Below are 18686 nucleotides of genomic sequence, written 5' to 3'. Positions count from 1 at the left end.
TCCAAGCTATTTTTTTTTTTCTGCATTATAGAAACACCAGGTATAATTTGTCCATATTCACATTTACATTTGGGTTGAAATGTTTTGGATTGTACCCAATGAGTCAGAGTCCAGAGGTACAGCATCAGAGATGTGTCCTTTTGCCATTATTGTTGTTTTCCCTCATCTTAAGTAATCTGCAATCTCTTTATTGTTTCATCCATTTAAAATGTTAAATAGGATCAGGAATAAGGCCCTTTATAACAACTTGGAAGCCTATTAGTTAGTATGTGTATTGCATATAGTGCTGATGTTGTGCCATTCTCATTCTCTCATTGAAATGTCAGTAGGTATCTGAGCACAGACCTTGAGGAGTTCATGTATACATCAGCCCTGACCTCACCAAATGAACCCATTATCTCCTAAAGTGATATCAGAACAGTTTTCCAAAAACCATGCTCTGTCAGCTTGTAGTATTGCTGGTTGTGCTTGTAGAAACAGAGGCACTAGTTAGGCCAAAACCACTACTAAGTCTGGTGAAAACTCTGACTTACAGTGTGTGTGTGGAGGGGGAGTTGCATGGCTGCACAGCCAGCACCACTGTCTTCCCTTTGGTTATTCCAATTCTTCTCCCTTTCACTTCTTTTAGTAATTGAGACCTAAACATGCCTTTTCCATATTTTTGCCCATACTTACTGTTAGCCTGAAAAGCCTGTAATTATGTAGGACATCCTATTAATCCTTTAGATATTGTTACCTTGACTTCTAGTTCTATGAAATTTCCTCAGCATTTCAGAAGTTCTTAGGAAACAAATTTCATTATTAACATTGTTACCTATCACATCTTACATTTATTTTTCTAATAATTCTTTGACCTGCCATTTAAAAATAGATGTTTGAGTTGCTGTGGTTTACTATCCTTTAATACTATTGATTTAATGGAAAGTATTTCAATGTTACCAAATGTGAAAGCACTGTTTATGGTTTCCAAATATGCAATAGAAACATTTCTGCTGGTCCACATTCTTTTAGGCAATCCTGTTTTTTATATCTAGTAGTAAAGCAGTACTAGTATTTGCAATGACATTGTCTCTGATTAACTTAACATTCTTCCTATCGGATGTATTTTTGCCTTTTCTTTCTTCTAAGTTCTTAAATTATTTATCTCTTTAGTTATACACTGTTGTCAGCTTCTGTTTTAATGTTTTAATGGGCTGCTTTCTCTTCTTTTAGAAGGTAAGAAACAAGTTGGGTATACAGATAATGATAATTTTAAGTGCCGTAGCAGAGAATGGGGTACCATAACCATGACTGTGAAATTTCGAAGGGGAAAATCTTTTGTTCCAAGGATGTTTTTTGCAGGTGTGCTGTATCTGGCCTAGGATTAAATTAACTTTCTTCATAGCAGTGATATTGTGCTGTGTTTTGTGTTTGTGGCTAAAAAAATGTTGAAAACACACCAATGTTGTGGCTATTGCGGAGAAGTGCTTGCATAGGCTCAAGGCTGCCTCTCTTTCCCACTCTGCCCACACTCCTGACAGTGGAATTTGGAATTTGGGAGGGGACATGGCCAGGACAGCTGACCCCAACTGACCAAAGGGACACTCCATGCCGTATGATGTTATTATGCTCAGCAATAAAACTGGTCAGCAGAAAAGGGTGGGGTGGGGGTTGTCTTCAAAGCTGGCTGTTGGAGACTGACTGGGCATCGATCTGCGTGTGGGCCTTGGTGAGTGATTGCCTTAGCATCACTGTTTTTGTTTCTTTGGGGGGGTTTGTTTGTTTTGTTTGTTGTTGTTGTTTGTTTGCTGGGGTTTTAATTTTTTTTTATCCTCCCTTATTACATTTTATTATTTATCACTTGTTTTGCTTTGATTATTAATCCATCTTTATCTCAACCCATGAGTTTTCTCTCTTTTGTTTCCTATTGTCTCCCTTGTCCTGCTGGGGAAGGAGACGGGGGAGTGAGCTCGCAGCTGTGTGGGTGCTTATCTGCTGGCCATGGTCAACACAACAGTGGGATGGGAGAAAAATACATTAGAAGAACAATTCTTGAGTAATGGGGTTTTGAGGTTTGAGGGAATTAAGTACTTTTTCCAAGCAGCAAGCCAGGGAAAAGGCATTTTCGCAATCACAGATGAACAGAGTGGGAGGACAGGCTGAGAGATCTGGGACTGTTTAACTTTGAGAAGAGGAGCCTCAAGGGAGAGGATCTTATCAATCTATCTAAAAACCTGATAGAAGGAGTAAAGAAGTTGAAGCCAGACTCTTCTCAGTGCTATCCAGACAAGAAGCAATGGGCCCAAACTGAAACATTTAACATATGAAAAAACCTTTTCACTATGAGGATAGTTGAACATTGGAATAGGTTGCCCAGAGAGGTTGTGCAGTCTCCAGCCTAGGTGATAATCAAAAGCCAACTGGACACAACTCTGCTCTAAGCAATGGGCTGGACTAGAGGATCTCCAGAGGTTGCTTCCAGCCTCAGCTACGATGTGATTCTATGAAATTTCATGGGTGTTAAGTGATCCACAATTTTGTGGCTCAAGCAGCCAAGCACATAGCCTCTATAGATAACTTGGAATACCAGAGGGCTTTCTCAGTTTAAGCTGAAGAATTTTTTTCCCTCTCCAGAATAACCTTTCAGTCCTGGATACACATACACAGGATTTTATAATGGATTGATGGATTGCCTTTTTTTTTTAATTTATTTTGTTTTTTGACATAAGTCTTTTTAGTTTGGACTTGCAGTCTTTTCACTGACAAAACTAATACTTTTGCTTTGGCATAAAAAAAAAAGTAAAACCTGTCTTTTAGTACAGCATCATTATTTTGGAACATACTGTAGCTTGGTGTGTGTTCCTGTACCAGACAGAGTTGTCTGAGGCAGCAGAGTCTTGTCAGAGAATTTTCTGGTTCCAGACTAATGTGCAGAAGGCTGATTCCTCATATTTGAGTGTAAAATGATTCTACAGAAGTCGATACTGCCGTACAATTTATACACAGTTAGTTCAATACTCACAGCTCTGTGCTGGAAACTGTGTCAAAAGGTAGCCTTTACACAAATGCTCTTTTCTAGTAGCAGTGCTAGTAAAATAGTTTCATTCACAAGTATTGAAACTAGCATTTCAAGATGACTCATTGTCCTGATTCAACCTGTTTTTTAGGTTCAACCTACTGGTTTTACTGCTACCCTGTTCACTTGCTGACAATTTCATCGATAAGCATTTGTTTATGTTCTTCTGTTGCTGGCAGTTCCTGGTTTTTGTTGAGTGGGCCTGATCAGTCTTGTCTGCTTAGATTATTTGTTAATTGTTGCTATTCAGGTATGTACACCTTTTTATATGTAAGTGAAATATTACAGCAATGGCAATAGGAAATCTGGGGAAGGTAGACGGTGCAGTTACGGTTTTGATTAACAGAAAAGTGGATGATTTTTTGTTTGATCTACCTGGTGGCTTCAAAACTTTGCTCGCTGATTTACTATCTGAAAAGTGTTCACAAACTCTCTGTAGTGGTAGCATGGGTTTCCGTCAGAGCCGAAGAGAATTTAGTTTTAGTGTGTAGGTGCATCAAGAGTGTGATCTCCTGTGGTAGGTGCTGCCTCCTTCTCTGTGGATTGTCATTTGTTAGACAGGAGACTGATGTCTGCAACCGTGGCATTGCATGCAGAACTGTTGCATGAGCAGGCAGTGCTGTATGCTGTATTTCTGTACTCTCTCATCACGCATGATAATTTTTTGTCTCTGAATTTTAAATTCCTGTTTGCTGTAAAGATAGCTTGGGGGGGAGGGGTAGTGTTAAATATTGAATGACCATGGATTGGATGACCATGAGCCAGCACTGTGCCCTTGTGGCCAGGAAGGCCAATGGCATCCTGGGGTATATTAGAAGGGGAGTGGCTAGTAGATCGAGAAAGGTTCTCCTTCCCCTCTACTCCGCCCTGGTGAGACCACATCTGGAATATTGTGTCCAGTTCTGGGCCCCTCAGTTCAAGAAGGACAGGGAACTGCTGGAGAGGGTCCAGCGTAGGGCAACCAAGATGATTAAGGGAGTGGAGCATCTCCCTTATGAAGAAAGGCTGAGGGAGCTGGGTCTCTTTAGTTTGGGGAAGAGGAGACTAAGGGGGCACCTTATCAATGTTTGTAAATATATAAAGGGTGAGTACCATGAGGATGGAGCCAGGCTCTTCTCGGTGGCCAACAATGATAGGACAAGGGGTAATGGGATCAAGCTGGAACACAAGAGGTTCCGCTTAAATTTGAGAAGAAACTTCTTCTCAGTGAGGGTGACAGACACTGGAACAGGCTGCCCAGGGAGGTTGTGGAGTCTCCTTCTCTGGAGACATTCAAAACCCGCCTGGACATGTTCCTGTGTGACCTCACCTAGGCGTTCCTGCTCCAGCAGGGGGATTGGACTAGGTGATCTTTTGAGGTCCCTTCCAATCCCAAACATACTGTGATACTGTGATACTGTGATACTGTGATACTGTGATACTGTGATACTGTGATACTGTGAATGTTGCATCTCTACCTGAAACTGAGGGTCTCATAGGTTATTCCACTGAGGAAGATAATGTGGATGTTATGTCAGATACTTTCAAGACAGTTATGTTTATTTACAAAAATATATAAAACTGTTTTGGCATAAGTACAGAAGGGATACACAGGTCTTCATCTGGTGCTTTTTCTGCCTGTGCTGGTCTTCTACAACATGACTCAGCTAAAGACTCTTCCACATTCGTCAGTGGACATCAGCCACATTCCTCCACACCTGGGCCTGAAGCAGTGAAATGTATACCCATGTTTTAAGTTTGATGCCATATTTGAGTTACCTGCTTCAATGGAATTCCAAGACTTTTCACAACAGTACATTGAGGCTATGTCTGGCAACTTCAAGTTGTTTTCACCTGTGTTAAGCAATGAGCAGAACTAGTATGTATTGCATTAAGACTTGGGCATGATGCAATGCTAAGAGCATCTTATAAACGTTTTCCTGGGATGTCAGCAATACCAGCACACTGGCACTAGGGACCACATCCCATGTAAAAAGGCTTTGGTTGGCAGTTTGGCTGAAGTGCAATGTCAACAGCTCTGTCAGGCTGCACAGAGGCATTTTGCCTGACACAGTGACAATACCGACTGTCTATGGACCCTGGCGACTGGCTGTGGCCTCATGATGGCCTCTTCCCATGTAAGCAAGATAGGTATCGACCTCCCCTCCCTAAACATGAGGGTTTCCCCAAATCTTCCTGAGTGATCTGGCTATTATTGCCAACCCCATGCTTTTGCTTTGGGGTAATACCTCTCCAGATTTGACCCTGTATTTCCCGTATTTGTGATTTTCTGGAGCTAATTTACTTAATGCTGGAGTCCGACCAGTGAGAACTGAGTATCACTCCAGTTCCGTTCACCTCTCCCGGCTGAACGACCCCTCGTGCCTCCCAGGCCACCATTTTTCAGGGTGAATAAAGACACCCGCGGGAACAACGCGCACGTTTCGTGTCCTTGCTGGCAGGCTCCGGCGGGGAGGAACAGGCAGGGAGAGCCACGGGCGCCGGGACCCTGCCGCAGCGGCACCGCCCGCCCCGCCGCGGCTGCAGCACTGCCGGGGCCGCCGCGGCCGCGCTCCCTCTCCCGGCGCTCGCCGGCTGCCGGGAGCGGGGCGGAGAGGAGAGGAGGGGCCCCGCCACCGCCACCGCCGCCGCCGCAGCCGCTCCCTCCCTCCCGCGGGGGGCGGGACGCCGCGGCAGCGCCAGCGCCGCTGTCAGCGCCCGAAGGGCTGGGGGCCGTGCCGGCCGCGGGCAGCTGCGGGGGGCGGCCGCCGCGCAGCGGAGCGGCACCTGGCCCGCTGCTGAGAGCCGCACCGCGGCAGTTGCGAAGCCGCGCCGCACAGCACCGCGCCCGCGGCGCCGGATCCCCCGTCACGGTGAGTGAGTGAGGCGGGAGCGGGCAGCGGGCAGCCCCGGCCCGGCGGCGCTGCGGGAACCCCGGGCTCTGTGTCCCGGCGGGGAGGCGGCGGCCGCAGCTGCACGGGGTAACGCGGCCGCGGGTCCCCAGGTGTGCGCCGGGGGGCAGTGGGAAATGGATCGATTTAACAGGTTGCGATGGGCGACAGATGCGCGGCTTTCTCGACATCCTCAGTTTTGGCGTCGAGATAGTCAAGAGCAGGGTTTTTATCAACGATTTCGCACCACTGCTATTTCAAATATTGGCTTCTTATGCTATAAAACGCTTCCTGGGAAGCTGCGTCTTCAGTTGGGTGTCTAGTAACTCTCGGGTGTCCAACTGCTGCCAAAAATGTCAGGACACAAGGTTGTTTATCTCCAGACCCATTCGGGCTTTAAGATGGTCCATACACGTAAGGAAATGTCAAAACTTTTCTTCCCATTAACATAAAGAAAGGGGACCATGAAATAGATTTGGGCATTTTGATGGCTGTTTAATTTCCCAAAAGTGGTATCTTAGGCTACTGGGCTAATGACCGTTTCTTTAACTCACTTTATTAATTAAGTTTTCAAAGGGTCCACACTTCCTTTTGAACTCTCTACTGTGTGTGTGGTTTGTTTTTGTGGTGTTTTGTTTTGTTTTGTTTTCCGTTATTCATATGTAATTTATGCATAATAGGACAGATTTTTATTTTTTTTTTTTTTAATTTAATGAATGCATTGTCTGAATTAGCTAAGAGTTCTATCCTTTTGATGTAATGGGTACAGGTTTCTTTGTAATTTTACAAAAATAAATGGGATTATAGAGTTAAATAATTTTGAAAGGACTACCTAAAGAGAGGCGTTGTAATTCAAGTAGTTTCTAAGTTTGCCAAGTGATACTTAGTCAGAAGTCCAAGAAGGGAGGAGTAATTGATTAGGGGTTTTTTAGGTCTTTTGCTGCGAACTGAATTTAAGGTTTTTTTCTCCTGTAGGGCTTTTGACATTTGCAAAATCTGTGCTGTTCAGTTAAGTACACTGTATCCTTCAAGGATCATGCTGTAATAAACAAGCTATATTATTAGATACTCTTCTTTTTTTCTTTTCTTCCTACACTTTGTGTCCCTTGAATAATTGCGGTGTTCCACAACAAAAAGGCCTTGTATCTTTGTGCATACAAATTGGTTCAACAGGATGAAACAACTAATTTGTTGTGAATAAAAGAAAGAGAAATCAAATGGCAAACAAATGAAATGTTAACCATGCTCAGTTGCATTTTTCTGTAGCTGTGGTTCATAAGTCGGTAAGTTTCAAAATACAGTTTCTGTATTCATACAAAACAGTCTGTGCTCAGGGCATTTTTATTTTCTGGTTTTGAAAATATACTTAATTGTAGGTGTACTACCAGAAGTCAGTGAAAACATCTCCACAGACTTGCCTGAGCTGCAGGGCTTAATTCTAGGAACTTTACAATTGTGTTATTCTTTCATATAAACACAAGTTTCTCAAGTGCTGGAGTCTATGCTTGTAAGCTTCCAGGAGATGAGGCAGTAGAAGACCTGACTGGACTTATGGGAGTGTTCCATCCTTCTCCGATAAGGAGAAATATTCAGTTTAGGCTTAGCATGAACATTTGTGAAATCTGTGTTGTAATTTTTTGGAATGTGTCTGGAAAGGCACTCTGAGTTTCATGTAGCTGCTCATGTTCTCACATGCTGTATTTTCATGCCGCATGTGGAGCAATACTTTAAAAGAGATAGCATAGAAATGTTTGAGACTGAAAATCCTCTGCTTTTGTTTATTGTTTTGTTTATTGCTTATGTTTATTGTTTTTACAGTGGAATGGGCAAAAATTTCAGTTTTTCTGTACCTGGATCTCACATTATCTTTTGATTGAAACTTTCATTGCTAGTCAAGTGTGAAAAATGACTGGTGACAAGGTTACAGTGACTTGATTTTTGGAACATGCAGGTATCTCCTAAGCTCCAAGAATTCCAGGTATATATATAATATTGTGCTTTTGTGTCTTTACATACAGGCAAAGAACAGCGCTGAAATACCTGAGGATGGATAAAGACTTCCGCTACTACTTCCAGCACCCATGGTCTCGCTTAGTTGTGGCTTACTTAGTGATCTTCTTTAACTTCTTAATATTCGCTGAGGACCCCGTATCTCACAGTCAGACAGAAGCCAATGTTATTGTTGTTGGTAATTGTTTCTCCTTCGTAACAAATAAATACCCCGAAGGAGGAGGCTGGAGATTTTTGAAGGTGTTTCTGTGGCTGCTCGCCATTCTCACAGGACTGATAGCTGGGAAGTTTCTTTTCCATCAGCGCCTGTTTGGTAAGTTGCCTGATGCGCATACTGGCTTCCTGATAATGGCTTTCTGACTCCCTCTTTTACCTTTCTACTCATTGCAGTTTTGTAAGCTTTGCTATTAATCGCTTCAACTGTTTAGAGCTGTATAGAACTCAGTGCATCAAAGCTTATGTCATCGTGGAAATTAATGCCATGAGTGTATGTGAGTGTAATTCACAATTATTTCCATCAAAAGAGGCTAAAAGTAGGGAAAGCTGACATGTTTGAAATAGTTGAGAGGTCAGTGATTTTCAGTACCATAAAAACCACTTATTTGCATCTTCAGAGCGATTTTAAAATCTTATTATATAATTTTCTCAGCAATTAGAAGAAAATACATTGTTCCTTGGGGCGGCAACACTACATGTCTTGTCAAAAGTCACGCAAGTGGAAACAGAGTCTGTATTAGCAGAGCTGTGCTGAAGAGCTCCCATGTGAAAACAGGAATTCTAGAGAAGCAGGACCTGTCTGTCTCTTAGTACAAGAGTGAGTCAGTGAAATGGAAAGGTAGGAAATGGAAAAAAACATGACAGTAAACACTTTCGTATACAAGATGTGACTAAACTCGGGAAATTACTGCACATGGACTGACTGAAAGGAATGGAATGACCCTGGATTAAATTCTGAGACTGAGAACTTAGATGTAAATAGATATACAAAAATATCTGTAATTGTCTGAACTGAGTCATAGAAAATGTTGCATCTGAGGTCTGAAGGCTGTCTTTCAACTTTTAGAGATAAGTAGAAATCATGGAAAAGATTACTTCACTCCTGCCAGCTATATCGTTCCTTGGAACGTCTGATTCTGGGTGTGTCATTGCTGGTCTAGGCGGACTAGTCCTATGTTCTTACACTGGTAGGACTGCAGGATGGATGGTTACGGGAACATCTCGAAGCACATGAGTAATAGGCCATTTCTGTAGTGTGTTTTGTTCTATTAAGATAAAGAGAGAGCCACTGTTGTTTTAATAAATCAGGTGTAAAGCTGTTATATCAAGGACTGAACAAGCAAAGCCATGTTAAGATACTTCTCTTAATACAGACTTCTCTCAAAGCACTTATTCAGAAAAATAGTTGAGCATCTTGATGGCTGTTTGGTGGATATTTTACCTTAACATAATGGTAAATGTAAAATGTCCTCAAAAAGAGGACATTTTACCTTAGCTCCTGGGCTCTGGAACAAACACGATCACAATAATTCTGGCTTCCACAACTGAAGAATGATTTCATTAAATTGGAGAAAATTAGGGAAGAGTAATGAAACTGATGATAAAATTGGAAAATAAACCCTATAGTGAAAGGATTGAGAGGATCAAGGGAAGATTAGAGGGTGACTTTCTTAAATTTGACTTGAAGGACAGAACCTTCAGTCCAGCAAATGTATTGCAAGGTCCAGTGCTTGGAAGTGGCAAATAGCCAGCACTTTTTTTTTTAAAAACTGAAAGGGCAGGCAGTCAGTGGAACAAGGTGTCAAGAGATGCGAATTTTTCTTTTTGGGAATATGTTCTAATCTGACTACAGAGTACTTCTCTACCGCCTGTCTAGGTAGGTTATTATGATAACTCCTTCTGGATTTTTAAGTGTATATCATAGATAGGATGTAGCTTGACATAAGTGTTAACGTGGCTTGAATCAGCATTACTGGCAAAACCAGAAAGTCTGCCCAGCCTTCAGTGTCTGCTGCTACATTCAGGAAACCAACAGGCAAGAGATTCCCACCCCTGATGGCAATGCTGGATTATGCATATTCATGGTTATGGTTTGGGTGACAAATATGGCTGTAGATACAATCTGATTTGAGGATAGTTGCTGCATGTTGAGGTTCTGCCACAGTTTCACCCTCCTAACCCCAGACACACCATTTTAGTGCCTCCCTGGAGCCAGTGCTGCTGTTGCTGTGATGGAACAGCGAGCCAGCTCAGGCAGCTGATCCCAAGGAAAACCAGTTGCTTCTGATGTTGTCTACAGCAGCTTCTTGAGCTGACGTGATCGCTTGGGTGCCAGTGCCGATGCATCAGCCAAGGACTGTGCCGCCAAGGTAGCCAGGGGCCATGGCAGCCCTACCTTGTCTTGGCTTGAGTGCTGTGGGACTGACTGCACCCACACGGTGTGTCAGTGGGAATGTGCTGTCACTTGTGATACACTGAGAGCAGATGGCAGGCTGTGTGACTGGAGATCTGATTGTGTTACTGATGGATGTGGCCATGCTAGCTGTAAACTAGCTCGTGTGCATAGCAATTGCATTGATGAGGTAATGATGTGGATTTACAGTTTGAGTGTGTCTCTGCTTCTCTAGAGGATTTGTACAGGATTTATACATTTGTACAGGATTTATACATTTGCTGAAATCTTCCATGCCAGTTATTTGCACTGTTTTAATGTCTTCACTGCCTAGAAATTCCTCATTTTGTTGAGATCCTTATTAAGTATGTCCTCTGGATCTTCTAGCATCAAACACTTTATGAATTCACCCTTTGACTGTTTTTAATTTCCCTAGTCTATAAGTAGCTGCTGATTTTGTCCTTTCCCCCACCCCCTTTTTTTTTTCACCATGTATAATTGTTTGGAATCATTCTATTTTTAAACCCTTGTTCATTTATTTATATTTCTCTGCTAAACTCTGTTCATAAGGGAAAATGTGACTTGTTGTTTCTTATGGTCTGTGAATAACTTCCTGCAGTCAGGAAACCAAATAGCACCAGTCAATCTTCCCCTGTCAGATCTTGGCTCACAGTGTATGCTGCAAATTGAAATTGAGAAGGATTAGTCTGCACATCTCACTTTAGATGAAGAGGAGTGGAAAGGATTTTCTTTCTCCGTGCCCTTCGTGCTCCTTTGTCCCTTGTCTTCTGTATTTCTTGCTGCTGAGTTTGCATATGAACTAGAAAAATAGCGTAGCTAGAAGTACATTGCAATACAGTTTACCATTTGTGACAGACACTGTCTGATAGCCATGACTGGCGTGAACAGTAGAAATAATAGAATTCAGTTCAAGCACGTTATATTTCTAAAAGTGGAAGGAGAAGTGCTAGAAACATCATTTAGGCTTCATCGCTCTGAGTTTATAGAGGGACAAGGGAGTAGTTAAACTATATTGTTGAGAAGTAGAGATTTCGACCAGAGGACAAGGTGAGATGTTTTCTGTTGGTAATATTCATTACAACCTTTGAACAGTAACCTCTTGAGGGACTTCTTCAAGACCCTGCTCGTGACTTAAAACAAGATTAGAAAACAATGACATTTCTTGCTCTTCAGTCAAGAAGTTACGCCATTTGATAAACATCTCCCATGATAAATATTTCCAAGGAAAACAGCACTTATCTAGTACATTCTTTATATTTTTATATGGCATATGGTCAGAAGAAAGAGGATTTTAAAATTGCCTTTTGGCTGTTACCCACTATATTCTTTTGATTCATCACTAAGCATATCTTCTATTTGGTTTGGTACTGTGCTCTGCCATGCTTTTTATTTTGCAATGGAAAAAGAAAGGTCGTAGATGAATATTGGAAGTCTGGGGAAATAAAAAATAAAGATATATACCCCTGTTATTTTTTGTTCTGCATGAGAGTTACTTGAGGCAGGGAAAAGTGGCATCTTCTTTGCAGTTACTTAGAGATTTCTTGATTTATTTTCTGCTTTATTAAAAGCAGAAAGAGCTTGCGAACTGACCCCATTTGATAACACTGTGTATTCAGAAAATGCATTCAAATCTTAAATCCTGACTTAAAAGAAATTCTTGAATAAGCTCTTGCACATTTTTCATATGGCTCTGGGGCACTGTCTGGAAAATGACACAGTATTTACTTTGTAGAAAGTGTATGTTTTTATTGTCACCTTCTCAGCAGATGCACAGTCTCAGTTCTGTACTCCAACCTCAGGCCCAAATTTGTAGTTCAGTGGGGAGTCTTTTGGTCCAAAGTTCAGGCTGCGTGTTTTGCAACAATATATATAAATATGATCCGTCATGTACATTTAAAAACATTTTTCACTTGAATAGACTTTTAGCAGTATGGATATATGGGCAGTAAACTTGAAAAATAATGTCTCAATTTTCTCAGTCTAGCATCTCTGCTTTTCCTGTTTCCATATGTAATAATCCTTAGCTTATGCTGCATATTAAATACATCATTTTTTAAAAACACACTTCCTACAAAACTTGCATGTGTCTCCATGCCTGTTTTTTGGATTCCAAGTGATTGTAAAAATGTATTAAAATCTGATTAAAATCCTGTGATTACAGAGACTGGATGTTATTCAATGAGTGTGCCTGGATTTACATTTGTAAGTTCTTTTCTAAATGATGTGCATGGAATCTAAATACTTAATATGTTAGAACAAATTACAGAAAACAAGATATATAGAACTAAAGCCATATTTCTTAAAATAGGGGAATCATAATACTGCAGTGAAATCTGAGCAGTTGAATAAATGTTGAATTTAATGGCTGATCTCTTACAAGTGTTCACAGTATGCAGTTCGTTTAGAATTAAATGATAATTTGAGCTTCATAGACACTGGAGTTAATGAATAAATAAAGGAGACATTAGAGGAATTGCATTGATCTGTGGGTACACAGTAATGTTACACATATTTTAACGGACAGTAGTGCCATTCTGGGAGCAATTTCATGATAGACACTTTCAAACAGAACACCCACTGAGGAGCTGTTGTCCGAAAGGATCACTCTTTTTGTCAAACACCTTATCTGGCAGGCTCTGAAAGATTTTGCAAACCTATTATAAACAGTCTCTTCAATGTTTGCTTTTATGCTGAAAGTTAAATTGTGTATCAACTGAAGCAATAAATATATGGAGATTGCAAGAGGAAATTAGGCAGAATGGGTTTTAGTCAGGATGATAGTGCACTACTTAAGAAAAGTTAATCTGTTAGGTGGCTAACAGATTTAGGATTAATTAATCCAGTAGTACATATATGATTAATTAGTATCCTTATGTATTAGGTGTCATGTTAGTGTAAAATCTGAGCTGTGGTATTACTGCTAGTGTTGCTGTGGCATTTCATCTTCATAGTGGTGGTTGTGCAATCGCTAATGAACCAAATGCGATCTCTTTTGCAAAACAAAACAAAACAAAAAACAACAAACGAACAAATGAAACCAAAAAAAACAAACAAAAGAGAGAGATGTGATAGATTTTTGTTGGTTTTGTTATTTTTTGTTGTTTTTTCAGCCAGATTGTTTCATGTTCTTGTTTGATTGTAGTTATATGAACAGTTGTGCCACCATCTGTAGAATGTAGACTCATAGAATGTCCTGAGAACTCCTGTCCCTGCATGTGACAACCCCACAGTTCACACCATGTGTCTGAGGGTGTTGTCCAGTCTCTTCTTGAACACTGTCAGGCTTGGGGCCGTGACACCTCCCTGGGGAGCCTGTTCCAGTGCTCCACCACCCTCTGGGAGAAGAACCTTTTCCTAATGTCCAACCTAAACCTCCCCTGGCACATCTTCCTGCCATTCCCTTGGGTTCTATCAGTGGTTACTAAAGAGAAGAGATCAGCACCTGCCCTTCCTCCTCCCCTTGTGAGGAAGCTGTAGACCACAGTGAGGTCCCCCCTCAGTCTCCTCTTCTCCAGGCTGAATAAACCAAGTGACTTTAGCAGCTCCTCATACGGCTTCCTCTCCAAACCCTTCCCCAACTTCATAGCCCGTCTCTGGACACTCTCCAGTAGCTTTATATTATTTTTATCCTGTGTCACCCAGAACTGCACACAGTGCTCCAGGTGAGGCCGCACCAGTGCAGAGCAGAGCAGGACAATCCCCTCCCTGCCCGGCTGGCAATGCTGTGCTGGATGCACCCAGGACACGGTTGCCCTCCTGGCTGCCAGGCTGATAGCCTGGTTCTCCAGTTTGTCCACATCCCTCTGCAGGGCCTCTCTGCCCTGCAAGCGATGGGTACATGGCAATACTTGGATAAAATTCTAACCTGACAGATAGAGCATATTCTTTTCTGTTGTCAGTTCTGCAACTTACATTACAATAAGATCTGTCACTTAATACCCAGCAACTTTGTTCCTGCTTTTTCTTTTCCATTGATGACTTCAGCCTGGTAGGAAGCAAGTAATGTAATAGCTGGTAAAAAATACTGTCTTCAAGAGCCTGTTTGGTATGAATTTTAATAACAATTATCAAGTTAATGCTGTTGATGGCATTCAAGGTCTACTGTGATTTCTTCACAGTCAATTCACCTCTTTTGTTTCCAGTGAAATATTGAAGCAATACAATGAGATTATTTTGGTCCTACAAAATGTGTGCCAAGGGGCCAATCTAACAGTTTGCTAATAATAACACAGAAATGACTGTGAGCAAGCATTTCTGAGAGCCAGAATCCTCAACAACAACAACAAAAAAAGGCACATAGAAAAGGAGAAGCTCACAGCCAGCCACTGAAGGAGTGCAGGCTCATCAGATTCCAGCTCTGGCACATTGCCAGTAATTAAGATGTCAGTTTAAAATAAACTTTACATCATTCACGTGGGAGACCACAAGTGACCTTTCAAATATAAATGAAAAACATGCAAGTGACCTCCTAATTTCTTCTTTTACTGTATTTTTAGAAGAGCTGTAACACCTACTGCTTCCTCTCTTCAGGCTCAATGAGAAGAATGCCATCTTCTGCTCTTAGCATTAGTTGTGGAAACAATCTCATACCATATTACCTTTGCATCGTAAATTATAGTGTTTAATTGGAGAGATACAGGCAGTAGCTAGAACAAGATTATTCTCTCTTTGGTGAAAGCTTCGATTCTCCTGGAGATGCGTATCCCATTCCCCAAGGCACAGCATGAGCCTGTGAGAAGAGCTACATGTGTCAGATTATCCATAATGGGAAAGCTCTATAGAATATTTAGCATCCAGTGACTGAAAACTAAAAATAAGTTCATTGCTGCTTAATATTGATGTGTCAACTCTGTGTTTTGATCTTTTTGACGTGACTTCCAGATTTTTATTTCCATTTGAGACTGTGGTTGAGTTTGGAATGATCCCTGCCGCTTACAGGAATAATACGTCTCTATTCCCTGATTTCCAGGAATAGAAGTGAGCTTATTCCTAGCTGAGGCAGCCTGATGGGCATAGTGCAGGTGCAACCTAGTGCAGGGGCAAATTGATTCTATCCTTATTCCATACAGTGAGGAGAGGGAGAGGGTATTCGCATGGAACATCACCTTGCCATGTGTCCAATGGAGAACCCGAAGGAGAACATGATGTCCTTGTTCATGCTATGCCCTTTCCAAGGCCCCCTTAGGCTGTCAGAGTGGCTTGAAGGTCCTTCAGGTACCAGACAACATGTCTCTTTGTGAGATTCTGCTGGGACTCTAAGTCAGCCTGTGCATCTGCCTTATAAAGTCATATATTTCATTTTTTTTTGTGAAAAAATTGAGACCAACCAAACAAAAATGTAACAACAATAACAACAACCAAAAAACCAAACCCACCACAACATTCTGGTGTTTAAAAACTTCTAATACATTATCAGGATTCAAGAACTATCTAGCAAATAGTAAATGTGGTTTATACATTTCTTCTAGATATTTTGCATATGGCAAAAGTTAAAAAAAAAAAAAAAAAGAAAATGTACTCACTAACCAGAATGACTTTTGAGGAGAAGGGATAGTAGTTGTTCCCTACAAGACAGGTAGGGCAGTAACACGATATTTCTAAATGTGATTCCTGAGGCAGACAAGGCACTTAACCTCTTCACATGCTGGAGAAGAGTTTTCTGCTTTCTTCTTTCTGTTTTAGTCAAGAGGGGCAATGCCCCATTCCATGCTGGGTCGCCCCTGCCAGGGGATGGTAGGAACAGCAGAGACTTTTCTGCTTTGAGGATTCCTGGGCTCCCTGGTGCTTCCAGGGGGGAAAGGAGTCTCCCCGGGCCAGACTGGGTGCCTGGGTGGAGGCAGCAGCAGCAGAGCCTCAGGGCAAGGTGAACTGGGACAGGAACCGAAGGTGTAGGTGTTGAGTAACTACTGTAAGAAGCAATGATCATGTAAAGCTTTTACAAACAAAGGACTTTACATTCAATTTTTTTCAAAGCTTGGTTCAGATAAAGCATTATAATTTCCTTTGTTTTCTAAGTAAGATATTCTTACCCATTTACCATATTTCACTCCAGGCACAGCTCTATTTTATTCCCAAGCAGAGTCAATTACACCGTGTATCACATACCTACCTTTTAGGAATGCTTTAACATTAAATCCACAAATAGCCCTCAGTTGTTATTGCCCAAGCACCAGCGTGTTATGGTTCCCTGGTGCCATCATGAAGGTGTCATTAGAACTGACTTTCAGTCTGTGTAGTTATGCAGCCACCCAGTCTCTGCAGCACAGTGACTACGTGTGTGTTTGGGAGGAAGACCGTTCTTTTGACATTTTCAAGTAAAAATGCTGATGGTAATTTAACAAGGGTTATGGCGGTATTTTAATGATGACAGTGGTAATCAGACAAACACTGAGTATTTTCCTATTTTATATAAATATCCAAAAACATTTAACGTGTTTCAAGAATTTAGGATTTCTTAGATTATATTTTCAAATAGAGAGGCAGAACAATAGTTTATTAAGAAACGAGTTAAAAATTACAAGCTACAATGCTTTCATGTTTTGCACATTGCCTTATCTGCTCTGATAGATGCATCTATCAATTAATCACCTGGAATGATTAAAAAAATAATATATTTGGCATATTCAAATTGAATACTGAATAAATTATAGCAAGCTTCTGATTTTTGTGTGATTGTCAGCTATTTATGATGATGATTTAAAAGACCCTAAAATATAACAAACTTTATGGGTTAAACCAGTGATGCTTCTGATTCAGTATCTGCCAGTAGCCCACTGTGGATGATGAGATAAAGGCATAAAACAGGAAAGACTGTACTGATAACTCCCAGAATAGTTTCCCAGCCCTCAATAATTTGTTCAGAGTTCAAACAAAAATATGTCTATTTTTAGGTGCCTTTGACAGTCATGCTGAAGACAAATAATAAAGGTAGCGGTTAGCAGTAGTCTTTGTTCCTGCCTACCTGTTACTAAGAAGCAAGTCCTCAGATTTTCACATGTACTAGTAAACCCCCAAATTTACCAACTCCTTAATCCTTCTACTTCTGTTAAGATATTGGGAAATTTATTGGTTTTGGCCATTTGCCTGAAGTCTAGAAAAAATGAAATATTTAAAACCAATCTGTTGGTTGAAAAGAGGCAGATTCTTCTGGTGAGGTCTTCCTGTCTTTTAAAATGCCTTGAATTCATCTCTCATCTGCAACACTGGGGTATGATCTTCCAAAGTGGACAGCTGCTGAGGGCTTTGTGGGCTCACTTATGCACATGCTAAATAATATTTTCTATTTCTGGGACACTGATGCAATGTGTGTCTTAATAAGAAGCACACTTCAATTCCGTACTAAAGCAAAGAGGAGCCTAAGTCTGTACAAGATTCTGCCAAATTCAAACATGCTAAACAAACAATGAAAATGAGAATAATGGCAGGGAGGTTGTAAAGAGATGAGGCAAGACTGAGGAAAATGTTCTTAGAAAGTCACAGCAGCAAGAATATTTAATTTTAATTTACTTGAGAAAAAGGGAACAAGGCCTAAAAATTGAACATCCCAGCTTTAATTAACAAATCCCCACAAATATCCTAGCTCTCTTAATAATCTGTGGTCATAGTGACAAAAAATACGGATCTTAGTTCAATCTTGATCGTAATGTGCTGGAGGTATAGAAAGTGAAGGAGAAACTGAAAACTGGTATTTTATGTGGAGTTTCTGTGGAATTCCTGACCTGGGGAATTCAGGGCTTAGCACAGCATTCAGTTTTGTGTCACTTTCATATAGCAAATGAAAATGTAAGGGCTTTGTAAATAGTTTTCTCTGTGCCTTCCACTTTGCTTGACGTTCTTGATACATACCAGCTTAGATTACTTTGAAGTGGTTTGGGGCCATGCTTGCATCCCATGCACCTCCTCTCTGTGGCAACCAAAGGTGGAGCAATTTTTACCTAACTTAAGAGGTCGCTTCTGTATGGCCTATCTAAATTCAAAGTGTAAACCAGGAGTACTACTTTCTTGGGGATATGTACAGATTTCCATCTCTCAGGCTACAAATAAAAAAGCAAACTTCTCTTGAGACTGTTTCTGATGGCTGTGCCGGTGGTACGTACCAGAACGAATGCAGGTATCAGCGGCAGCTCTGCTGCCTGCGCAGGCTTCGCCCACAATGTACCGGGAAAAGTCTTACCCTCTGCGCTCTACCAACACCCATGAACTCTAGAGAGCCAAAATCCATTTTCTTTCAAATACTATGGTATTGTCATACATTCGCTGCAAAACTCTCATTTGGTTTTGTGTCCTCTGGTGGTAATTAATACCTTTTTATTTATTCTGTTTCCACTGATACTGCACAAGT

The 18686-nt window shown here is 41.2% G+C and overlaps 1 protein-coding gene across 2 annotated transcripts in view; it reads left to right on the top strand.

The window, feature by feature from the left end:
- Positions 1 to 5698: 5698 nt before the first annotated feature.
- TMEM117 (transmembrane protein 117) overlaps positions 5699 to 18686 on the top strand; it is a 207404-nt gene continuing 194416 nt past the window's right edge. The window contains exons 1-2 of one of the 2 annotated variants that reach the window (XM_065048611.1): positions 5699 to 5907; positions 7944 to 8248. In XM_065048611.1, coding sequence (XP_064904683.1) covers positions 7972 to 8248 — 277 coding nt within the window. In that variant the 5' untranslated portion in view covers positions 5699 to 5907; positions 7944 to 7971. Of the gene's footprint in view, positions 5908 to 7943; positions 8249 to 18686 lie in introns of those variants that run through there. The other variant, XM_021284091.2, reaches the window with a different exon arrangement.

The sequence above is a fragment of the Columba livia genome, chromosome 1, assembly GCF_036013475.1.
Source record: "Columba livia isolate bColLiv1 breed racing homer chromosome 1, bColLiv1.pat.W.v2, whole genome shotgun sequence".
Taxonomy (NCBI): Eukaryota; Metazoa; Chordata; class Aves; order Columbiformes; family Columbidae; genus Columba; species Columba livia.
Note: the sequence above shows the minus strand (reverse complement) of the source record. Positions and strands in the feature narration are given on the sequence as shown.